Source organism: Lolium perenne, chromosome 3 (genome assembly GCF_019359855.2).
Source record: "Lolium perenne isolate Kyuss_39 chromosome 3, Kyuss_2.0, whole genome shotgun sequence".
Taxonomy (NCBI): domain Eukaryota; kingdom Viridiplantae; phylum Streptophyta; class Magnoliopsida; order Poales; family Poaceae; genus Lolium; species Lolium perenne.
In genome coordinates, this window is record NC_067246.2 from 77,743,985 (window position 1) to 77,769,617 (window position 25,633).

General features: G+C 48.5%; 1 protein-coding gene across 1 annotated transcript in view; it reads left to right on the forward strand.

The window, feature by feature from the left end:
* The first annotated feature begins 1,769 nt into the window (after nucleotides 1–1,769).
* LOC127341839 (probable RNA-dependent RNA polymerase 3) overlaps nucleotides 1,770–25,633 on the forward strand; it is a 32,459-nt gene continuing 8,595 nt past the window's right edge. The window contains exons 1-13 of the mRNA XM_051367778.2: nucleotides 1,770–2,235; nucleotides 7,291–7,786; nucleotides 8,015–8,150; nucleotides 8,851–8,934; nucleotides 9,597–9,786; nucleotides 20,985–21,186; nucleotides 21,590–21,683; nucleotides 21,758–21,898; nucleotides 22,872–22,943; nucleotides 23,567–23,673; nucleotides 24,394–24,542; nucleotides 24,702–24,927; nucleotides 25,240–25,468. Of these exons, the coding sequence (XP_051223738.1) occupies nucleotides 1,854–2,235; nucleotides 7,291–7,786; nucleotides 8,015–8,150; nucleotides 8,851–8,934; nucleotides 9,597–9,786; nucleotides 20,985–21,186; nucleotides 21,590–21,683; nucleotides 21,758–21,898; nucleotides 22,872–22,943; nucleotides 23,567–23,673; nucleotides 24,394–24,542; nucleotides 24,702–24,927; nucleotides 25,240–25,468 (2,508 nt within the window). The 5' untranslated portion in view covers nucleotides 1,770–1,853. The remainder of the gene's footprint in view (nucleotides 2,236–7,290; nucleotides 7,787–8,014; nucleotides 8,151–8,850; nucleotides 8,935–9,596; nucleotides 9,787–20,984; nucleotides 21,187–21,589; nucleotides 21,684–21,757; nucleotides 21,899–22,871; nucleotides 22,944–23,566; nucleotides 23,674–24,393; nucleotides 24,543–24,701; nucleotides 24,928–25,239; nucleotides 25,469–25,633) is intronic.

The following is a 25,633-nucleotide window of genomic DNA, read 5'->3' on the forward strand; positions in this document are numbered from 1 at the left end:
TACTTTGATCGCGACAACTTCAACGGGAACAATTGCTTCTATTTGAATTTATGTTTGGGGTGATTTTAGGAAACGCGGCTAAGAACGGACGCGCCCCAAATACGATACGAGGTGGTGGCGTTCCATGAATCCGGCGTCATTTAAAAGCTGCTTTGGGGGAACACGGCTGGAGATGCGCTAAGATACTTAACATTGAGCGCCGCCTCGAACAATAGCATATCACCGTGGATATGATTCAAGGTAATCTCTCCAAGCTCATTGATATGGTCACTGATTGGCTTGGTGGTAAAGATATTTGCTACTCCTTTCTCTTTAAGTTGGCTTGGTGGTAAAGATATTTGCTACTCCTTTCTCTTTAAGTTCAACAGTTATAGAAGTTAGTGGCCCCGTGTTCAGTAATCAGTACACAGCCACATCCAAACGCCAAACTGAGCCCCAAGTCACCACACCAAATCCTTCAGCATACCCACCTCATGTAGCATACTGGCTGCTAGAACCCGCACCATACTCATATCAACACCAATGTATACCATTGACGAAATGACGAGGACGCGGGAGACCAGACCTGCCACCAACACACACACGCTCTGTTGTTCCACGCGCTGGTTTTGCACTGCGTCGCCATCCTTTGCTTAGCAGCGAAGGAACGAAATAGTGGAGTATGAAAATGCCGTAATCTAAAAAAAAAATGCAGCGAGGTCTCTGAGCTAACGTGTCGCAGCAGCAGAAACCTACCGAGTCGCAAGCCTTTTTTGCTTGGCAAGGTGACTTAGGATGTGTTTGGTTTGTGGGCATGAAAAAGTGACTACGGGTACCTCCAACCACGTGGTTAGGGTTAACCACTTTTTATGTTTGGTTGAGTTGGTTGGAAAAGTGGTTAACCATAACCATATTTGTGTTTGGTTTCGGGTGTGAAACATGGCTGGGGTGATATGATCACCTCTTATTTAAGATGGTGAGAATACCTCATAATATGAATTCAATATTTTGGTTGACATCATAACCATGAGTCAAACTAGCAGATTTGTATGTAGTACAATATTAGGTACATAATCTAGCTAGCTGGCTCTATGTGTAACCAATCGATTAGCATTTGACTAGTAGCGCACAACAATGAGTATGACTACCTAGCTAGCTCTGTGGTTAACCAATCGATTAGCCCCTTGTCGACGACCGTCGCCTGCCCCCACGCGCCCAGCCGCTCACGGCCGCGTGCGACTTGCCTCCGCGTACCCCAGCCGCCAGGCGCTGCGCGCGACCTGCCGCCACGAGCACGACGATAGAGACGAGGAGGATCACCAGAAAAGGGAGGATGTGGGATTACCTCGGTCAGGTCTTCACTGGATCCAGAAGTTCTCAAAACTCGTCTCGCACGATGAGATTGAGTTCGATCGGGTTGCCGCCACAAAGAACTTCGTGGTAGAGGAGGGGATGTGAGCGAGGAGAAAACGTTTCGCGGGTTACTCCAGTGGATTGCCCACGGGTGGTTGGCCTCAACCACCACTTTTTTGGTGGTTGGCCTCAACCAGCTTTTGAGAAAAATTTAGCTACCCTCAACCACCCTACACCACTAACCAAACAGGTGCTAGCCACATAAAAGATGACTACCCATAGCCACTTGAGGGATAGCCACCCAACCAAACACATCCTTATTGGCTAGCCTTTTTGGTTGGCACGGCGACTTCCATTGACTAGACGAGACTCGGTCTGACTGGAGTAAAGACAGACGTGCAGCAGCAGGTACGTACAGGTATAGGTCGTAGAGCTCAGCGAAGCCACGCCCTCCTGCCAGGCAGCGCCAGGCACAGGTCTTCTCTCTTCTCCCATATATTCCATCTCACAGGCTCCCAGCTATGGTCTCACTGTCACCACACCACCGTCTTGCCCCCTTCCATCCCCACCAAGCGGCAGTCTCCAACTCGAGTGCGTGCAGGCGTGCAGCGTGGCGCAGGGCAGGAATCATGCTGAGCACCATTGTCTCGACGAAGCGCGCTTACCAGCTCCCGGCGGCTGTGGAGCGGGAGCTGGTGCAGCTCGAGGGGAGGCACGGACAGCGAGCGGACTCGCATGCGCAGCATCGGCTCGCGGGGCTCGGCGAGGCGGCGGCGGTGCGGGTGCTCCAGAGAATCGGGGAGTCTCAGCAGCCGGTCCAGAACCTGTCTGCCTATATCCAGTGGATGGCCGGCTTCAACGCATCCCAAGACGCCGCCTGCGGCTCCATCCATCCTGAGCGAGGTGCGAACAAGCTCTCTCTCTCTCTCTCTCCGTGCGAGCGTGTTGCACTGTTTTGTTATGCATCATCCACAGTGCACCAAGCCGCCGCGGATTTTAGGTGCACCCCCCCCCCCCCCCCCTACCCCTATACCATGCATTGGTGCCTAGGGAAGGGGGAGATAGAGTGCGAAGCGGAGGCAGACAAGTCCTCGCGCCGTGGTGGAGCCTAGCTAGGAGAGCGTCGGAGGTCGATTTAGAGCATGTCTAGCAGATTCCCTATCCGACCCTATCCGCGTAATAACCGCCGATTTCTAGTTTGGAGGGTGTCGTTCAGATCCGCATCCGATCCTCATTTTCAAAAAAAATTCAGGCCGTCCCGACTCGCGCTGCATGACCCCCAAGTTCCCAAGTCGGAGGGGCTGTGCGAGGCCGGCCTCCATCCATTCCCCCCTTGGCTCGAAGGAAGTTTCAGCTCCTCCCTTTCCCGCTTCCGCTCCACCCGCCGCGCCCGATTCCGCCGCCCCGCCCATCTCCGGCCACCGGAGCCTCCGCAACCGCCCCGACATGGACGCAGCTGCCCCTCCGCCGCTCCCGGGCAAGGCCGCACGCGGACCAGCTGCAGCGACCGCATCCGGATCTAGCGCCACCGCAGAAGCCACCACCGACCCCGCCGTTGTCGCCGCGCCTCTCGCTGTTGTAGCAGCCGGAAAGCGGAAGCAGCTAGGGCAGCATGTTGTCCCCGCGCCTCCCGCTGGTCCGGCACTCCTCGCTGCAGTGTCCCTGCCGTCCCGGCCAAGCGGGTGAAGCGGCCGACCAGCAAGGTGGCGGTCGCGGCGCTAGCGCCGAAGAAGCCGGCTCCAAAGAAGGATGCGAAGAAACCATCGGCGGCCAAGATGGCGTCGGTTGCTGCCTTGACTGTGGCGGTGGTGCCTACACCGTCGGAGCCGGTCGATGCGTGCAAGGTGGTTGATGAAAGTCCCGAGTTTGATGACGCGTCGGAGTCGTTCGGTGGCATGCTCAACGATGCTGCCGTGGACATCGACACGCCGCCGCTTGCGGACTACGGTGACTACAACGACGGATTGGAGGAGGGGCTCGAAGGGGAGGAGTTTGACGAGGAAGAAGACGTCGGCGGCGAGGGAGAAGATGAATTGGAAGAGATCGAGGAGGGGGCGTTCGATGGGGCGGTGGCCAAAGCGAAGGGGAGAGCGATCTGGATCAGCAACTACACCGAGTTCGAAGACGTGATCTTGATCAAGGCTTGGGAGGCAGTTTCAATGGATGCCATGACTGGCACCAACCAAACCGGCAAGAGGTATTGGCAACGTATCGAGGATAAATTCTCCCAACTGATGCCGTCTCTCTCTACTACTCCGACCCGCTCCTACCGCTTGCTCCAAGGCCGATGGGACACCATCAAGATGGCGTGCATCCGGTGGTCAGGTTGCATCGAGGGCGTGAGGAACGCGCCACCGAGCGGCACCAACGCAGGCGATTGGGAAGCTATTGAGCAGCAAAGGTTCTGGGAGATGCCAGGTTTGAAGCATGTACCATTCAAGTTCGCTCATTGCTATGCACTTCTTGAGCACAATCCGAAATGGAAGTTGAGGGAACAAGAGGCGCCACCGCCGAAGCACAAGCTCATTGAGTAGGACGCGGAGGAGGAGGATGACGTGCTTGAGAAGATGAAGAACAAGGACAAGAGGCCGGATGGATGCAAGGCGACCAAGGAGAAGATCAAGAGACAAGGAGAGGCCGCTTCATTTTCTCTCAAGATCGATGTGATGGTCAAATGCAAAGAGGCGATGATGATCAAGACTTTGCGGCCAAGAAGGAGATGATGGAGGCGAAGACAAGGGAGAAAGAGGCAAAGTGGGCGACACTCCGGGAGGATGCAAAGCGGAAGGCCGACACAGAGGAGAAGAGAGCACGCGCCGAGGAGCACCATGCCATGGCGGAGCTCATCGCGGCGGAGAATGCCACTATATTGATGAAACTGGCCGGCCATGGATGAGGAGACCCTTGAGTGGTGGAAGCTCACGAAGACGCAGATCTTGACGCGGAGAAGGGAAGCTGCACGCGCTGCCATGGATGTCGTGATGTGTTAGAGTACGTCATGGGCCTGGACCCGTTAGTCTTATGGTTTGCTTAGGGGTCAAGTAAGCCTTGCTTGGGAGTCAAGTAAACCTCTCTATATATGGAGAGGAGATGTATCAATCTAATCAAGCAAGAATTAAGAAGGAAATCCCTTCCCTCTTGCCCGGCCGTGGGCAAAAGGCCCCCGTCCGGCCTTCTCGCGCCCTCGCAGCTCTCTCTCTCCCTCCCAAACCCTAGCAGCCACATAACATTTGGTATCAGCTTTCCCGGGTTCGATCATGTCCAGCCCTCCACCGAGTTCTTCCCACCCGCTGCCGCACTCCGACGTCCCCGCCGTTCTCTCCTCGGCGGAGATCACCGCAGCCCTCCGCGATCTCGCCACCGCGGTCCAGGAGATCCACCTCTACTTAGCTGGCCCCTACGGGCCGCCGCCGGCCGCGCCACCAGCCGCCACCACCGGGCCACTGCTCCTGCCGTGGCAGCCGCCGCATCTGGCGGTCTCCGCCGCGGTCGCCGCCACCACCCCGCCCTGGTTGGCGTGGCCGTCCCAGCCCCTCACGGGCCCTGCCGCGGTCGTGGCCTCGCTGCAGCAGCCGACGTTGCTGCTGTCGTCGCCGCCACCCGACGCTGGGCTGCTGCAGTCCCCGCTGCCGCTGTCCACCATCTCCGGGCCGGGCCCTACCTCAGCGCTGGGGGTTCCTCTTCTCCAGCAGCCGGCCGCCTTCTTCCCCACCGGGACGCAGCAGCAGCAGCTGTCGCCGCCACCAACGCTGCCGCTGCAGCTGTTGTCCTCATCGACGCTGTCCCTGCCGTTCGGTGGGCTGCAACAGCAGCAGCAGCTGCTGCCGCCACCGACGCCGTCTCTGTCTTTCGGCGGTGTGGGAGCAACCTTGGCCCCGGGCTCTACATCGACACCGCCCGGGATGCCCTTCCACCAGGTCCGTTTCCCTCCATCGCCGTCACCACTTCCGGCTTGGATCGCTATCCGCCACGTGCCCGCGGCGGTGAGGCTGCAGGCTGCTGCGCGCGGCCTCCTAGCGCGTCGGCGTGTGCGGGAGATGCGTGATCTACAGCTGCAGCTCCTCCAAGTTGCGCTTCGTTGCGCAACGGACCTCGATCTCGTCCGCTGCGTCGGGGATCTTGGGCGTGCGGTTTCCCCCACGGGCGGCGGACATGCTGTTTTTTCCGCGGGCAGCGACCTCAAAGTCTGCACCATCGACAGTCATCCGGCGGGGAGAAGGCATGGTGTCACCGACAGGAGCGCACCGCGTAGCACCACTGCATTCCGCCGCCGCCCGCCGCGCGGGCTCCTTTTGTCCCGCTGGTTTTCATGGGATCCAGGTGGCTGTACAGGTGCACGTCCGACGGGCGAATGGTATCCACTTTATTTTCAGGGGTCAACAATAAAGCGTCCCAGTTTATTTCAGGTTGAGAGTATGAAACAAGCCGAGATGTAAAAGACTCGTTTTTAGGTGTTAGGCTTGTGTTGCGTCGAGTCATGGTTTGTTTCGGTTGCAGCTCGAGGACGAGCTGCATGTCCAGGTGGGGTGTACTGTTAGAGTACGTCATGGGCCTGGACCCGTTAGTCTTATGGTTTGCTTAGGGGTCAAGTAAGCCTTGCTTGGGAGTCAAGTAAACCTCTCTATATATGGAGAGGAGATGTATCAATCTAATCAAGCAAGAATTAAGAAGGAAATCCCTTCCCTCTTGCCCGGCCGTGGGCAAAAGGCCCCCGTCCGGCCTTCTCGCGCCCTCGCAGCTCTCTCTCTCCCTCCCAAACCCTAGCAGCCACATAACATGATGACTGCCGGAGGCGGAGATGCTACGCGAGCGGCGACGTCTATGTCGATGCGCCGGCAAGAGACGGTGACACGTGATCACTTCCCTCTTTCATGATGTGATGTTCAATCTTCTTCTGGTGCAGAGTACTTTGAACAATCTATTTTACATGATTATATGATTATGTTACTGTATTTGAGAATTATCGAATAATTTGGATAAACCCTGCGTTTGCGGTTTCTGGTTGCGGGCCGAAAAATGGCCACGCAATCCAGCCGCGCCAAACATGGTCCGCATAACAGCATATTCCCGAATATAGTGTTATGTGGGCCGTGTTTGGTGCGTCTGAACTGTGCGGCCGTTTTTCGACCTCCAAAACGCGTTTGAGGTGGCCTAAATAGGCGGATATGGGGTTTGCGGTTTTTTGGATATGCTAGAGATGCTATTAGGTGGATAATCGCTCGATGTGGAGGAGAATCGATCGTTTGATTCGAATAGCTCTGGGAGTCGAAAAATGGAGAAATAGGCACCGATCTTGGCGGACGTGTACGGGGACATTGGTCGTCTATTGGTCGGTCTCTACAAAACCAACGGCCCCAGATCGCCGTCATTTCTCTCGCTGAATATAACGGCCGGTTTCATGTCCGTCCTTCCTCGTCTTTTTCTCACTGGATGGAGGCCCGACGCCCAACAGACCCTGGTTGTACAGGGGAACAGAGAGGCGCCGGTGGAAGGAGGGACCGAGGGTTGTGGCCTTCTGGGAGGAGACGTACGTTTTGCCGGATGTTAGGTTTGTTGGGTGGGGGAGACGGTGGCGCCGCGAAGAAGCAATCTCATGGCTGCCCCCAAGGGCAGCGCGAGGGGGTGGAGCGGCAGGTGGAGCCGGCGCCGCCGCTTAGAAGCGACCTCACTGTCATTGCTCGTTTGTGGGGATTCAGGCAGGCTGCTGTTTCATAAATGGTGTTTGTGTTCATCTTTGATTCTTTTTTTTTTCTTTTTTGAAAAACAGGGGATTCCCTCCGAATTTTCTATTATCAGACATTGATTCGTGGCCGTGGTCTCTGTCATACCATTTTAACTACAGTTATACTGAACTGAAGTTATCTCTATTATCTAGGTTTTTGCTTGTGTTACTGGCATATATCACATCATAGTATTAATTGTTTTGTTCTTCTACTGACAAAGTCTTTGATCAAACAGATGAATCTGCAATGGGACCAATGTACAATCATGCTGGTGCTCAAATGGAAGAGGAGATCTGCAACGGGGAAATTCCATTTGATTCTTCAAAACGGGTCAGGATTGAGCCAGCTGCGAGCCTTGCCTGCCGGATGCTTATGTATAGCAGTGAGAGCCCTGTCAGGTTGCACACTGATAGTACTACCCGGCAGCTGCCCCCTCAGGTCGCAGACCATGAAATGATGCAAGTTGGAACCTCAGCCCCGAATGCCATGTTTTCGCCTGCGAGAATGGTTTCCACCCCAAGCCCTCTGCGGAACATCACAAGACGTTTCCATGAGATAGCAGGCCCATCGAGAACGGTAGGGGTTGAAACAGCGCTGTCCCTAGCGTGCATGATGCCAGCAGAACCTCTTGTCGATGAAAACGCATTGAGGGCAACAGCGAGCCCGCAGATGGTAGCACTGGGGGACCTGGAGTTTGTTAAAGTTTTCCTGATACATGTGTACCTTGCAGGGTAAGTCTCCTTAGTCGTTACTGCCTACAGCTTTTGCAAAGAAGCTTTTCTGGTTACCAACCTGCTAGCTTATGTACTAATAAGCCTTACTTTTACTTTATTATGATTACTTGTAAAGCTTAATAATTCTAAACACTACTAATTTCTGAAGTTCAGCATGCACATCTTGTTCTGGCTGTCTGCTGTCTGTGCTATGTTGTTGCTAATCCCTCCCGGCTTCATTCACAGAAAGAAGATAGAAGATGTGTGTGAATTACATGAGGAATATATTCGGTCCTTGCATTCACTGCCAATGGAGCATTTTGAGTCAGAAATCTGGCACAGATTTGGTCACAAGTTTATAGCTGAAACAGACAGAAGAAAGGTTGTATTATGTATTGAACTTGTATTCTCTTTTTCATTATATATCAGATATGTTTGCTCATGTCTACAGCTGATATATTTTATGTTATTATTTAGTAGCTTACGATTTCTCAGGTTTGAGTTTCTTAACCTTGAATATAGACATTTTAGGATATTTCTTTTCTGCCTATGGTGTTTCGACATATTTAATTTTGTCAAATATCTCAATAACCAAGAGTATGATCACTAACTTTTACTAGCACCAACTGTCATCTTCCTATGGAGAACCCATAATAAGATCACAGTTTTTTATAGCACCAGCTGTCATGTTCCCAAGATATGAGGGAGGCAAGTTTTTCTTGCATTTCTAGAAAATATATCTATATTTCATGAAAAACAAAGATTGTACGAATGTTTTCCATGGAAACAAAAGAAATCAGCATTATACTTTTTATTTAAGAGCTTTTGTAATCATAAGCCCTGTCACAATTTGAATAATGATTCTATGTGCAAGCCATTATGCATCTCCTGTAGCTCATTGTAGACTCATTTCCATGTTCTGAATAATGATTCTATATGTACCTCCCAACATTGATTCCTATCTGAATGTTAAATTTCACATCCATGTTGAGATAAGTCAAATGCATTTCCTTTGTTTATGTGTTTCTCCCTGTATACCTTACATGTATCTTATGGGATTATTTTCTAACTGATACTTGCAGAACCTTGATTGGGACCCAAGTAAAGCAAGTGTATATCATTGCTGTATCGAGAAAGCAGAAGACTCGGTAGTTACCATCTTTAAGGTTTGAAAGTTCCTTAGTCCTCCTATCATGGATATTTTACATTCATTATTTAATCATGATACATTTTTATCCTGATCTTCTCTTCCATCTTTTCATATCTCCTAGTGAGATACTTTGTCAGTGCCCAACTGCCCATGCATGGGTGCCGATATCCCTGTTTTTTGGGAAGTGCTGGTCTGATGCACTTCATCAAATATACCCAATTGTACAGTGGTATTGGTACCTGCAAAATTTCATGTTGAATTTCATTGTCGCCATGTATTTTTCAACATGGATGTGGGCACCAAATCAGCAATGTGTATGCGCCAGCTGTGGACTGGTAGTCTGGTATTCATACCCTTGTTAATCAATTTTCTAGCTGAATGATGAATGCTCATCATTGAGTGGATTCATTGTGCGGCCAAGTTTGAATGTAATTTATTCTCTAATGTTTCAATATTAGTAGACCGTTCCTATGATAATTGCAAGTGCTGCTTGCCTTGTAGTAGACAAGTCCTGGTTGTTTGACTGTCCAGTAGACACCATCAGTACAACGACTTCTCTTCTTTCTTATCTGTTTCGTACAACTTATAACCTCTTATTTGATAGCACAGAATGCATTACCAGTAGTCCAGTACACATCAATATATTCTAGAACTTCATGTTTATTTGATTTATTTCAGGGCCCATATAGGGAGAACACGAGGAACAAGCTGCAGAAAGTTGTTGGTGATGACAATATTCTTATCGTGAACTTCTCAGAGATACCTGGGCATAGAAACATTGGAGATAACATCGGTACCCACTGTAGTTATTACCAACAGTTTGCTGAAGATGGCATCATCTTGGGTTTGCGTCGTTACCGATTTCTCAGTAAGTTTCCATGTCCTGGAATGCAGCATCTATTGGAATATATTTAAATGCCAGACTGAATAATGGATTTGAAATATTTAGTGTACTAGTATTCTATTGTGTTCTATAGTAACCTATAATGTGCCCTAGATGAACGAATCACAATTAAAGTTTCTACAACTGCTAAGGAAAAGTAGGGAAGCATTGTTGCTACATGCTACATAGTAAGAGTTTTAGCTGGAAACCAGAATATTTAAATCTTGTCTAGACAACATTTCGCCCAGCTGAATCTTATTCTAGTACAATTTTCATTTACTACATACAAACATTATGCCAGTAGAGATTACATATCCTATGGAAAAGTAGAAGCCATCCAAACCAACCAACTTCGTCTCTATCTTCACAGATCTTCAATTAACTCCTTCCATACACACATTCTCAATTAGATTTGTTAATCAGGATGTAGACACCATGCCTACAAATACTTTATGGTACCATGGACCAAAAGAACCAAGCACAACACCGAGAAGGCACAAAATACAACAGACCCTGCCAGTGGCGATCATGAAAAGAATTTAATGCGTATGATTTCTGTGGACAGAGGTGAGGGCCTAACCTGAGGTAGGGATAGATGGTGGCTGCAGGGAGGAACTCTCTCTTGTTAGGTTTATAGAGATATAAGCACCTTATATAGGTCAGGAACTGGGCTGGGCCAGATGGACCACAACAGAGAACAAGAAGAGAACCCAACAGGACATACACCACATACACCAATACTTATCCAACACTCCCCCTCAAGATGGGGAATAAATGTCAATCATCCCCATCTTGGCACAGGCAAGATTGCACTCCTTTGAGCCTAGCCCTTTTGTTAAACAGTCTGCCACTTGTTGTCCTGATCTCACATAAGCCAATGAGATACTCCCTCTATCAATCTTTTCTTTAATAAAGAACCTGTCTGTTGGGTAATCTAGCCTTTCTCCAGTTCTAGGTGTCAATAAGCTTAGTGTCTCTGTCAGTAGTTTCAGTTAGCTCAGTTAGCGTCAGTTAGCGACGATTGGGCTTTAGCCGTCGGTGACCAAGTCTTGGGATGGCAGGAGTTTGTTAGCTGACCGGTTCCAACGTCAGGTAGTGGTCTCTACCCTCAACAGCACGATCAAGTCGTGGGATGGCACGATTTAGTAGGATCGTGCAGCGGGGTTTTAGCTCGCGTTGTTGAGTCTGTTTCCAGTTCTTCAGAAATAAAAGGAAGAAGAGAAACCAGAAAAGCCGTACGTTGTACGCGGCAACAATCCTTGTCTCTGCTCGTTTGTGTTCTTGCATTGATTGAGTAGGAGATTAGGGCCACAAGTGGTATCAGAGCCTAACCCCATGGTTGGGACTCCACCGCAGGCACCTTCAGCGCCGGCAGATGCAGCGGCTACAAGCGCTGCAGCAGCCAGGAGCCCCCTTCGCGCGCGCTCGCAAAGCCGCGGACGAAGCAGGGGAAGGAGGAGCGGTAGTGGCGAGGTGGTTGTGCGGGAGACGATCGTGCGGGACGGTGGCAGCGGCGGCTCCACGTCCTGGCCGACACTCACCAAGACCAACTACACGGAGTGGGCAATCCTGATGCGCGTCAAGCTCCAGGCCGCGGGCCTGTGGGAGGCTGTCGACGCGGACGACGCGCCTGAGCGGCAAGAGAGACAGGCGCTCGGCGCCATCCTGAGCTCAGTGCCGTCGGAGATGGTGCAGCTCCTCGCCGCCAAGGACAACGCCAAGATTGCTTGGGACACGATCAAGACCATGCGCGTTGGTGTCGATCGCGTCCGCGAGGCGCGCCGGCAGAAACTCCGCAAGGACTTCGACGTCATGGCGTTCAGGAGCGGGGAGAACGTCGAGGATTTCTCCCTCCGCGTCTCGAGCATCATCACCGAACTCCAGGCTCTGGGCGACACCACCACCGAGCTCGACGGCGTGTCGAAGATCCTTCGCGTCGTGCCGAAGAGGTATGCACACATGGCTTGCTCGATTGAAACCTTGCTCGATTTGAAGGAAGTCTCGATCGAGGAGTTGAGCGGCCGGCTGTCGGCGTCCGAGGGACGCGGCGAGCCAGAGGCTGACGCTGGCGACCGCCTGCTTCTCACGGAGGAGGAGTGGCGGGCACGCGCCGCTGAACGCCAGCCCGGCAGTGGCTCCGGCGGGAAGCAGCAGCGCAGGGACCATCGCCAAGGTGGTGGCAAGGACGGAGCCCGCAGCGGCCCATCCAAGGACGACAAATGTCGTTACTGCGGCAAGAAGGGCCACTGGGCTCGCGATTGTCGCAAGAAGAAGAGGGACGAGGGTGCGCAAGCACACCTGATCCAAGGGGAAGACGAGGGCGACCCCGTCATGCTGCTGGCCGAGGTGGTGCTCGATCCAGTGCCTGCCGCCCCTGGGCTGCCAAGTGCCACGATGGCACTGGTAGTGGAGGCGCCGCCAGCTGCTCATGTCGCGCCCGCAGCACCGGCGCGCGAGCTGGTCTTCCTCAACGAGGAGAAGGCCAAGGTCGTCCCAAGCAACGACAGCGGCGCCGCCGATTCCGTGTGGTTCCTGGACACTGGAGCGTCCAATCACATGACAGGCGATCGCTCGGCTTTCATGGAGCTGGACGAGGCGGTGCACGGCAGCGTCAAGTTTGGCGATGGCTCCGTCGTTCAGATCATGGGGCGCGGGACAATTGCCTTCTCCATCGATGGAGGAGAGCACCGTGTCTTCTCGGATGTCTACTACATCCCGAGGCTCAGGAGCAGCGTCGTAAGCCTCGGCCAACTGGACGAGCTCGCCTGCGACATACGGATCAGGCACGGGATGCTCACGATCCACGACAGGCGCGGCAACCTCATCGTCAAGGTCCGGCGCGCGCCGAACAGGCTGTACAAGCTGACCCTGCGTCCTATCGTGGGCACCTGCCTCGCCGCACGCCACGACACAACGTCTTGGCGGTGGCACGAGCGTTTCGGCCACATCCACCTCGATGCCTTGCAGAAGATGGGGCGCGAGGGCATGGTGCGCGGGCTGCCAGCGGTCGAACCGACAGGGGAGCTGTGCCAGGCATGTCTCGCCGGCAAGCAGCGGCGCACGCCCTTCCCGCAGCGAGCAAAGTTCAGAGCGGAGGAGCCGCTCGAACTGGTGCACGCAGACCTGTGCGGAGCCATCTCCCCTCCCACGCCAGCTGGGCGGCGCTTCTTCCTCCTCCTCGTCGACGATTACAGCCGCTACATGTGGCTCACGTTGTTGGCCACGAAGGACGAAGCAGCAAGGGCCCTCAAGTGCTTCCAAGCCGAAGCGCAAACGGAGGGGCGCTGCAGGCTCCGGACGCTGCGCACGGACCGCGGCGGAAATTCACCTCGGCGGCGCTCGCTGCTCACTTCGCGGACACTGGTGTCAAGCAACACTTGACGGCACCATACGCGCCCCAGCAGAACGGCGTGGTGGAGCGTCGCAACCAAACAGTGGTGGGCATGGCGAGGTCCATGATGAAAGCTAAGGGAATGCCCAACTACTTCTGGGGAGAGGCGGTGAGCACAGCGGTGTATGTGCTGAACCGCGCCTTCACCCGCTCCGTAGACGGCATGACCCCGTACGAGGCTTGGCACGGGACGAAGCCCTCCGTCGAGCACCTCCGCGTTTTCGGCTGCGTCGCGCATGTCAAGAACCCACTCCTTCGCAAGCTGGACGATCGCAGCACGCCGATGGTGTTCATCGGCTACGAGCCTGGATCAAAGGCGTACAGGGTGTACGATCCCACCACTCGACGCGTGCATGTGACACGCGACGCCGTCTTCGACGAGCTGGCGAGCTGGAAGTGGGAGGAGAAGGACGGCACGCCAAGCACATCGCAGGACTTCGTGGTGGAGTACATGGTCACCACGGAGTCGCTGCCATATGCGCCGCTGGAGCCGGCGCACGCTTTGGAGGAGCACCGCGGCGGCGAGCACTCCTACAACTGGGAGGACCCGGGAACTCCGGCCACGCCTCCACAAGCTCAAGAGGCGCACGAGCACCCTGCTGAGCTTGCCACACCTCCCCTGGTAGCTGATCCAGAGCTCCTCGACGCTGCGGATGGTGGCGAGCCGCACAGGTATCGCCGCGTCGCTGACCTGCTGGGACCAGGGCTCGTAGCCCCTGGGCTCGCCGAGCGCCTACTACTCACCACGCCGGAGGAGCCGTCGTGCGTGGCTGAGGCGCTGAAGGAGGAGAGCTGGACCAAGGCCATGGCAGAGGAGCTCACCTCCGTCGAGGAGAACGAGACGTGGGCGCTCGTTGACCTTCCAAAAGGCCACCGCCCAATTGGGCTCAAATGGGTGTACAAGGTCAAGAAGAACGAGCGTGGCCAGATCCTGAAGTACAAAGCTCGGATCGTGGCAAAGGGCTACGTCCAGAAGGAAGGGGTCGACTTCGACGACGTCTTCGCGCCTGTCGCTCGTCTCGACTCCGTCCGTCTCCTTCTCGCTGTCGCCGCACAGCAGAGGTGGGAGGTGCACCACCTCGATGTGAAATCTGCCTTCCTCAACGGCGAGATCAAGGAGGAGGTGTACGTGACACAGCCGCCCGGGTTCGCTCGACACGGACATGAAGGCAAGGTGCTTCGCTTGAACAAGGCGCTGTACGGGCTGCGACAGGCTCCACGCGCCTGGAACGCAAAGCTGGATCACAGCCTCGCCACGCTCGGCTTCGTCAAGTGTCCGTCAGAGCACGCCGTGTACACAAGTGAGAAGCACGGCCAGCGGCTGCTCCTTGGCGTGTACGTCGACGACCTCATCGTCACGGGCACGGCCACGACGGAGATCAAGTCTTTCATGGAGGAGATGGCCAAGCTCTTCAAAATGAGCGACTTGGGCCTGCTCTCCTACTACCTGGGCATAGAGGTGAAGCAGGCGCCAGGGCACATCCAGCTGAGCCAGGCCGCGTATGCGCAGAAGCTGCTCGATCGCATGGGCATGGGCGAGTGCAACCCTGCGGCCACGCCCATGGAGCCGCGGCTGAAGCTGAGCAAGAAGGGCAGCGGTAAGGCAGTGGATTCCACTCTCTACCGCAGCGTCGTCGGCGGCCTACGCTACTTGGTGCACACGCGCCCCGACCTATGCTTCGCGGTGAACTACCTCAGCAAATTCATGGAGGCGCCCACCGGCGAACACTGGAGTGCAGTCAAGCACCTGCTCCGCTACGTAGCTGGTACCAAGACACTTGGGTGCATCTACGCACGCCAGGAAGAAGAAGAAGCTCGTCTCGTCGGCTACAGCGATGCCGATTGGGCTGGCGACGTCGACGATAGGAAGAGCACGAGTGGGATGCTGTTCTTCTACGGCAAGTGTCCCATCTCCTGGCAAGCAACCAAGCAGAAGATCGTCGTGCTCTCGACCTGCGAGGCTGAGTACGTCGCTGCTACCGGTGCGGCATGTCAGGGCATCTGGCTCAAGCGGCTGCTGGGTGAGCTGCTTTGCCACGGCGACGGCATCACTGAACTGCGCGTCGACAACAAGTCAGCGATCGCACTGGCCAAGAACCCGGTCTTTCACGACCGAAGCAAGCACATCCAGATTCGCTATCACTTCATTCGTCAATGTGTGGAGAATGGCGACATCGCCATTCAGTTCATCCGGACTGAGGCACAGCTCTCAGACTTCATGACCAAGTCACTTGGGCGAGTGCGATCCAGGAGCTGCGCCAGCACATTGGTATGGTCAAGATGATTGATGTCTAGATTAGGAGGAGATTGTTGGGTAATCTAGCCTTTCTCCAGTTCTAGGTGTCAATAAGCTTAGTGTCTCTGTCAGTAGTTTCAGTTAGCTCAGTTAGCGTCAGTTAGTGACGATTGGGCTTTAGCCGTCGGTGACCAAGTCTTGGGATGGTAGGAGTTTGTTAGCTGACCGGTTCCAACGTCAGGTAGTGGTCTCTACCCTCAACAGCACGATCAAGTCGTGGGATGGCACGATTTAGTAGGATCGTGCAGCGGGGTTTTAGCTCGCGTTGTTGAGTCTGTTTCCAGTTCTTCAGAAATAATAGGAAGAGAAACCAGAAAAGCCGTACGTTGTACGCGGCAACAATCCTTGTCTCTGCTCGTTTGTGTTCTTGCATTGATTGAGTAGGAGATTAGGGCCACACTGTCTATCTCCACATGTTTAGTTCGCTCATGCTGGATAGGGTTGTTTGTTATGTTTACGGCAGACATATTATCACACCACACTTTCAAGCTTCCTTGCTTTAAAATTTTCAGCTCTCTTAGAAGGTTTCGTACCCACAACATTTCACTCAGGCCCTGTGACATACCTCTGTACTCTGCTTCGGCTGTTGATTTCGAGACAACAGATTGTTTCTTGCTTCTCCATGACACCAAATTTCCTCCAACAAAAACACAATACCCTGAGGTGGATCTTCGATCATCTAAGCAGCTAGCCCAATCTGCATAACAATATCCATCTACATTTAGGTGTCCATTACTTTTAAACCACAATCCTTTTTTCGGAGTGCCCTTCAAGTATCTCAAGATTCTTTGAGCTGCTTCCAAGTGTCCATCCATCGGGTCATGCATATAGCGACTCACTACACTCGCTGCAAATGATATATCTGGTCTCGTGTGGCATAAGTATATTAGTCTTCCAACAAGTCTTTGATATTTCTCCTTGTCTATGGGTTCTCCAGACTTATTATTTTGGTCAATTGGTGTTGAAGCCACTCGACACACCAGTATGCCCATATCATCTAAGAGATCTAAGGTATACTTTTTTTGAGATAGTGATATCCCTTTTGACCAAAGGAAGTATTTAAGTTTTCCCAAATCTTTCACCTCAAAGGCTTGACTCAAACATCCTTTCAGTTTTGCGATTTCCACATCATCATCTCCCGTGATAATAATATCATCAACATACACAGCAAGGATAGTGATTTTCTACTCAGAATGTCTGTAAAATAAGGTATGGTCTCCATTGCATTGACCATATCCCATGCCACACACCACTTGTCTAAACCTGTCAAACCAGGCCCTTGGAGATTATTTGAGCCCATATAGTGATTTCTTCAGTCTACATACCTTCCCTTTAGTTTCAGGTGTGACAAATCTTGGTGGCATCTCCATATACACCTCCTCTTGAAGATCACCATGCAGAAATGCATTTTTGATATCAAGTTGATGCAAGGGCCATCCGAAATTTGCTGCACAAGAGATCAATATTCTGACAGTGCTCATTTTTGCCACTGGTGCAAACGTCTCATCAAAGTCAATGCCATAAGTCTGACTATATCCTCTGGCCACAAGTCTTTCCGTATATCTCCCCACTTTTGCTTCTGCATTTTGTTTTACAGAATAGATGCACTTACAGTTGCATTCTTTCCTTTAGTGAGATATGTCAACTCCCATGTTTTATTTTTCTTCAAAGCCTCTAATTCTTCCATCATTGCATTGCACCATCTCGGGTCCAACCTGGTCGCCTTCCAATCCTTAGGAACAGATACAGTTTTCAGCGAAGCAACAAAAGCCCGCAAAGAGGGTGACAATGCCTCGTAAGAAATATAATTTCCTACGTCATAGTCATCATAACTAAGTCGCTTTGGGGGCCCAGCTTTTGTTGTCCCTTTCCTTATTGCAATTGGAAAGTCTAGGCTATTATTGGACTCAGTCTGAGGTTGGTTCTCTTTAACAGAATCTACGCTTGTGCTTCGTTGATTTTCAGCTCCAATGGGTTGCTCCCCCTGCCCCTGGTCTTGTTGCTCCTCCAGTGCATCTACTTGTTCCCTTTGTACTTGTCTTCTGGAGTACACAAGTGGATTCTGCAGCCATCTTTGTGGTGGTACGGGTCTAGGTGGTGTAGGTGTACAAGGAATTGCAGGAATCTCCGCAACAATAGGAATTTGTTGATGTTGCTGTTGGTCACCATCTTACTGCTCTTGATCACCACCTTGTTGTTGCTCCCCCTGTTGAGCATCACCGATATGGTCAAGCCCCTAGAACAAGCCACTAAGATCACTCTCACCGCCATAAAATGGTTCTGACTCGCGAAACGTAACATCCATGCTTACAAATGTCCTCCTGCCAGTGGGACTCCAACACTTGTAACCCTTCTGTCTGGAGGAATAGCCAATAAAAATACATTTAATAGCCCGATGATCTAGCTTGCCAATAGATGGCCTGTGATCCCTTACAAAACAAGTATAGCCAAAGAGTTTGGGTGGCACAACAAAGTCATTGTTATTTTGAAGGAGTTGGCAAGGAGACTGCATACCTAGAATCTTTGAAGGCATTCTGGTAAACTGCCTCACTCCATAAGTTGGGAACATTCATGGTAAACATAAGAGATCGAGTCACTTCAAGAATGTACCTATTCTTCCGCTCAACAACTCCATTCTGGAGAGGGGTGTCAGGACATGAAGTATGGTGCCGTATACCTTGTGAAGATAAGAAAGCAGTAAAAGGTTTGTTGATATTTTAAGTACCATTATCAGTTCTGATCACTTGCACCTAAACATTGAATTGGTTTTTCACATAGGCACAAAAACTATGAAAACAAATGAACACTTCATCTTTGTGACGCATAAGATAAATCCAAGTCATTCTGGAATAGCAGTCAATAAAAGTCATGCCACTTAGTGACACAACAGGACACGTCCATACATCAGAGTGCACTAACAAAAATGGGGATACACTTCTGATCCCTCTACTAACATAAGAGGTTCTCGTATGCTTAGCATATTCGCAGGCATCACAACGTAATTTGGTTTTGTCCACTCCATCCATTACATCAGGAAAAACTCGAAACATTTTATCAAACGCCATGTGGCTCATTCGAAAATGATGAACCAGTGCCATACTCTCCTTTCCTCCAACAATCGCAGCAAGCACAGAACTCGCATCATGCCCCATCTTGCTACAATCTATGTGCCAAAGACCTCTATGCCTGGTTGCAGTCCCAATCTTCTTGCTGCTCTCCCTTTCCTGAATTAAACACATATATCTATCAACTATTATACCGTAGTCCTGCTGATCAATCAAGGCACTTAGAGACAGCAGATCTACAGGAAAAGCAGGAACATGTAGAACTGATGACAATTTTATGTTGGGTGTACATTGCACCGACCCCTCCCCTTTTATAGATTGTGATGTGCCATCTGCTGTTTGGATAGTGACTCTATGTGTGGGAGGATACTGAGTGTAAGAGTCAAACTCACTAATATTCCCAGTAACATGTTTGGGTGCTCCAGAATCAAGAATCCAATCTGAATTAACATTATGAGTGGCTATAGACACTCTATCAATAATACCTTCATCTTTGTAGACATAGTGAGCAAAGTTTCCAAAGGTTGCTTCATTTTGTCCTTCTTCCTTTGATTGTCCCTGAAAGGTACTGGTAGTTGGCTCTGAAGCTGCTGTCATATGTGCCTTGGGTGATGTAGCGTGCTGCTGTCCACCATCACTGCCATACTGATGTCTATATGGCTATCCACCACCTTTGCCATATTGTTTTCCACCATCTCTGCCATACTGCTGTCCATATGGCTGTCCACCACCTCTGCCATATTGTTGTCCACCACCTCTACCATCACCTCTTCCTCTGTATCCTCCTCTCCCCCTACCGGGTGTAGCAAAGGAGGTACACTGATGCTTCAAGTGTCCCTTCTATCCACAAGTATAGCAGTCTCTCATCTCTTGTCTCTCGGTTGTGTAGACGGTCGGATGGGGATAGAATCGCTGTCCTTTGTCATATTCAGACGCACTTCATCTCTGGACATAGCTGCAATGGCTTTTTTGAGAGAAGGGGTAGTGGTTTGATGCAGTAAAGCAGCCCTTCATCCCTCAAAATCTTGATTAAGACCTTTCAAGAACTTTATGACGCGCCGACGTTCAATCCAGCTTGCAGCAGCACTCACGCATTCCCCATGGGCAAGTTCCAGAGGATCAAGATGATCTAAATCTCCCCAAAGATGCTGCAACTCAGCCACATATGCCATCACAGTTTTGTTTCCTTGTTGCTAGTCATGCACTTTATCCTCAATCTAAGAAATCAACATAATATTCCCCTTTCCAGAATAGAGGTTTGATAGGGTGTCCCATACCCCTGATGCCTTTGTGAGTGCCTCTATAGAAGCAATAATGTTAGGAACCAAAGAGTCAAGCAATCATGCCACAATCAGAGAATTTATGGGATTCCACTTCTTCCATTCAGGACTGGTCTTGTCTGCTGGTTCTGCAGCTTCACCACTCACACGTTCATCTAGCCCTTTCGAGTTCAAAATCAACAGCGCCCTCCTTGACCACCGGAGATAGTTGGCCACTCCTTCTAACTTGATTTCATTTGCCGGCAGCTCAAGTTTCTGACCGATGTCGGTATGGGGAACGATTGCTCCCCCTCCAGCAGATCCTCCTCCATCTCCTTTGGTAGTGATAAGTTCTGCTAGCTTCTCTATAGTCTTCGCCAAATCCCCGTTCTCCCCCATGCTTGACACCAAACTAACCTCTCAAAAACACCAAAGGGCTTACCCGCAGGATGCCCTCTTCATCTCCTTACTTGTCACTACCTTCCCCTCCTTGCCGTAGCAGCCTGTCGTTGCCCCTTGCTCTGATACCATGTAGATAGAGGTGAGGGCCTAACCTGAGGTAGGGATAGATGGTGGCTGCAGGGAGAAACTCTCTTGTTAGGGTTACAGAGATAGAAGCACCTTATATAGGTCAGGAACTGGGCTGGGCCAGATGGGCCACAACAGAGAACAAGAAGATAGCCCAACAGATGCACCAACAGTTATCCAATACTTTCTATGCATTTTTTCTTTGCTTAACTTTAAATACATGGTGATCATGCCATGCAAGTTGTACTCTTAATGAGAACATTATACATGTGTTCTTTGTTTACCCTTTGGCATATTTGAACGAAGATTAAATTACAACATAATTCCTCTAGCACATCCTTGTTATGTAGAACATGATTAATAAGGAAACGAAATCATGAAAAGTTCCTCTACTCTTGAATTGTCACAATAAATTCATCCTCTTTTGACGAAAAATATGCTTTTTGCTTGATGGTTTGGGGTTTTGCAAGAAGCCTTGGTAACCTTAGATATAAATGGACAAGTTACTAGTTTTTCATGTTTTCTGTACTAATGTGAACCATCGGGACTACACTTTTTTGTATATAGAAAAGCTGTCTCTTATGATACTAACTACACTTGTTAGGTTCAATTATTTGTGTTCACTTGTCTGACTGTGTTGCCAGTTTTCAAAAATGGAGGGAAGGAGAAAAGAAAGAAAGATGGAAACCAAAAATATAGTTCCTCTGTCAAGTGTTACTTTGTTCGTACTGAGTCTGGATGGGACAGGGACGAGCCTTATATCCTCTCCAACAAAACTATTGATGAGGCCCGTAAGATGTTTATGCATATTCACACTGTGCCCACCGTGGCAAAATATTTGGCCAGGTTAGGATCTATTTTCTTTGTTTCACAGTACCGACTATTTATTGCATACCTATAAGCATATCTTCTAGGACATGTCCTGTTTGTAACTTTGTGCTTTTTCTATCTGCATTGGAGCTTGGACTGCTGAAAAGATTATAAAAAGAGTTGTGAGATTTTAAAACTTAAAACATGAAATTTTATTCGATTTGACAACACATGTGATGTTTCTACACAAGTTCATAGCCTATTTTTGTTATCTCCCATGTTTCTTTCAGTGTTACTGTGCTTGGGATGTTTCAACATACTATGTAGTGGAAATGAAGAACGGATGCTTCTCTTGTCTGCCTGTTCTCTTCGTCTTCAGCTGCAGCCACTCTTTCTTCTTTGGGTGAAATTTATTTGTTTATTCTCTTATTGAATACAGGTTTTCTTTAGTATTATCCAAAGCTACCACACTACTAGATGCCAACGACCTATCAAATGTTAATGTCATAACTATTGATGATGTACCTTGCAAGGTAAATATCTCTCTTTCTCTGAAGTTTTGGCTTGATACGGGAATGTACAATTTATATTCATGGAAATATTTCAGGATACAAATGGAAGCATTATTCTTAATCATGGGGATGCTTTGATCCACACTGATGGGACTGGCCTAATATCAGAAGATTTAGCCAAGAAATGCCCTGCAAGTGTCTTTAAGGGAAACTTACTGGGGACAAATGACCTGCACGTGTGTGCTTCTCTTTTTTTTCCCAATATCTACATGATATCTCAACATCATACCTTTTTTTTTTCTTTGTTATCATTTTTTAAACAGAAATATCGGGTCTGTGAAGGATATTTTATTATTTTTCATTTTGGACACATTTACATGCCAACTGAAGACTTTGATAAACACAGATCCTGTATGATATTACAAGCTAGTGCAGAGTAGTTAGTTTTAATTCTGAATAGACATGATATGAATCCAGAGTTAGTTTGTGTAAATTCTGATTTGGCAGCACAGTTACACTGCATGCTAAAGGAAATGAGCAAAATATTAACCTCATACATATGTACTGCACATGCAAAAACACGCAACTAATAACTGTAGTGGAAGCTTATGGATATAAATATCATCGGTACACAAACTCATATCTTAATTGAGGATAAGATTGCCTGATTAAGGTGGTACTTTATTTTACTCCCTTGTGAACTCACCTAAAGAAGTACTATAACAGTTCCATCCTAATGCCAATGGTATATTGTTCTCATATTTATCTGTTTAACTTATATCCAACTGCGTTATTTTCTCTGTTATTTTGCTAGATTCATGTTTAATCATTCAATGACAAGCTCCATATATTAGGATTTTTGATCCTAAATATTTAGTTGTTGGCACATCCGATGGTGTACACTGGCCAGGGAGTCTCCATTAGGTCCTAAACCATTTTCCCCCACTTTTTAAATTCCGTACTGAACTTGTAGAAAATGGACAAAAATGTCATGTAATCATGTCTACATTATTTTGCTCCGCTTGTTAAATACCTTGATGACTTCTCACGTTTCATAGGAAAATACATAAGTAGGTTGATGATATCCCATGCCAGGTTAACATTGGTTGCGATATGTATTCTTTGGACTAAAACATCTGATGATCTTATTTACCCCTCAAATACTCTATTGTTTAACTGATCAGTGTATTGCTCATTTGCTATCTCCAGCCTGTTCTTATGCAGATGCGTATGTTCTATGATGGACTTGTTGCAAAGGGAACCCTTCTCGTTGATAGAAGGGTAGGTGTAACTTGAATTCATTTTTTAGTAGGATTTTTATTGTTTGTAAGATTTGCAGGTTCAATAAACGAGTGGCTGCTTTGTACATTAAAGGTTTCTATATGTAGAATATACTACCTCATTCCAAAGCTTAAGGCTTATATTTTTTTAAATAGTCAAACCGAGTAAAGTTTGACTAAACTTTTAGAAAAATCTATCAATAAATATGATATTTTGTAGATACCATATGAAAATATATTTCATTATCTATCTAATGGTATTGATTTTGTATTTTGCATGTTAATGATTTTTGGTAAAAACTTGGTCAAACTTGACATAGTTTGACTTTCTAAAAATAATATAAGCCTTAAGCTTTGGAATGGAGGTAGTACATTATATATATCACAAAGTGCATGGCAATAGTACGAAGTCATTGATCGTATTGGCCTGAGAATTCCGTTCTAGAATATGGCCAAACTTCACAATAGCTTATATTTGAATTCTCTGTTATTTTGTCGTCGTCATGGATAAGTGGAAGCAAAATCTTTGGTTTTCTTTTCCAAGCATCATTTTTGTTGACCATCTGTCAATTTTCTGAAATTTATTTATCTAGGTTTTTAAGAATCTATTCTTCTCTATTGCAGCTTCCTCCCAGAACTATTAATATACGACCATCAATGATAAAAGTGTCACCTGATCCAAATCTACTAGACGGGCAGTCCTTCAACTCATTGGAAATAGTTTCTACAAGGTAAGCAACTTAGACCTGTGTTTATTGGATTTATGTACAAGTAGGGGGGATATCTGGTGCCAACCATAATGCAGATGAAATCATCCAAACCATTTTGTTTTTGGTAAAAACTGGGAAAGTCCCCATAAAAGTTGTAGAACCAACTTCTTAGTTTAGCAGAACTATCATTTCGAGTTCCCAGTTCTAATTGAATTTGCTTGAAAGAAACAAGGATGGAAATCGCCAACATACTACAAATTTATGGGAAGTTGGCGAGGAGAGTGATAGCCAGAAGTCTACTCTTCATAAAAGAATTTTCCTTTTTGTTCCAACGAACTTGTTCAGAAAAAAATTAACTAAAAACTTGAGAGGGTAATTGATGGCCATGTATATTTGGTTGTCAGGCTTAAGTAGTTTGTATGACTGGAATATGCACATGTAGTTTTTCATATTATCCTGAAAAATCTTAAACATTTATCAATATGTATTGGAGATGGTAATGTATTTTGGTCACATTCTCCTTACCTTCTTCGAGCGTATATGCTGAACGGGTGTTCAGTGTTCATGCCTGAGTAGGGTTGCCCACTCTACCCACTGCTTAAGTATTGGGTGAACTGGTTTTGGTAGCTGACACTAATACATTTTATTTCTAAACCGTGGTAGTACTATCTTTTGATAAATATGCATATTTTTTCTTCAAACTTTTCTACCAGTGTTAAAATCCTTTCCTTTTGGTCTCAGCAATCGTCCCAAAAGAGCCTATACATCGAAGGTCTTAATTACATTGCTTCATTATGGGGGGGTTCCAGTGGATTATTTTTTGGAGCTTCAAAGGAAGGCAGTAAAAGATGTTGAGAAAGCTTGTTATAACACTAGTGATTCTCTCGAAGGTTAGTCTAAAATATTGTGAATAGAGCATTTATTTAGCAATATTATGTGGCAGGAGTTGTATTTCTTTAATGTTAGAAAATTATCACTTTCCAACTATTGTACATAGTCATTTTGAAGCCTTGGCTTGGTCCTTCTATTAATGTAGTCCCTATTTACAGTTGCATATAACCATGCTGACATGGATGACTCAATGTCGGCACGAATGATTCTATCTGGAATCCACCCTGAAGATGAGGCTTATTTGAAATACCAGCTGTCTGAAATGATTCGAGAGGAAAGAGAAGGGATCAAACTAGGAAGAATTCCGATAGACGAGACTTACAATCTGATCGGCGCAACAGACCCTACAGGGACACTAAAGCCCAATGAAGTTTGTGTTATACAGTAAGTTGAACTGTTGTAGCAATATCCAGTGATCCACCATGTTGATTTCAGTTCAAACAATCTATCATGTCATCCTGATGCTTTTCCTTTCTCCTCTTGTCGCAATTTTAAATCTAACAATCTCAGTTGCAGTTTAACATGAATAAGATAATGGTTTCTCTCAATCTGCTTTTTACTATCAGATGGATCCTGGGAGCACATGCTCTCAGGATGAACAATGAATTCACAAAAAGTAGTTAAATATCTTTTGAAGTAACGAGTTTTGGTTTACTGGAAAAAAAAATCAGTAACTATCTTTATTTCATTTAACAGTGAGAATGGCCAACTTTCTGGAGAGGTTCTTGTCTACAGATATCCTGGGTTACATTTTGGAGATATACATGTCTTAACTGCAACTCATATTCCTGATTTAGAGAAGAATATCGTGGGCTTCTCCAAATATGTTATACTTTTTCCTATTTCCGGGCCACGCTCTTTAGCTGATGAAATGGCAGGCGGCGATCACGACGGCGACAGTTTCTTCGTCTCAAGAAACCCACAGGTCGGCTAGTTTTTGTCTGCCATTTTGCAGTGAAATTTTTGGTTCAGATATATCTGATTACCAACATAATCCCTTGGAGAACATTGATTGCTAATATATTATATTTTCTTCTACCAACGTGCATTACTTTTTTTATCTTCCAGCTCAATTGCAAGTTTGTATTAC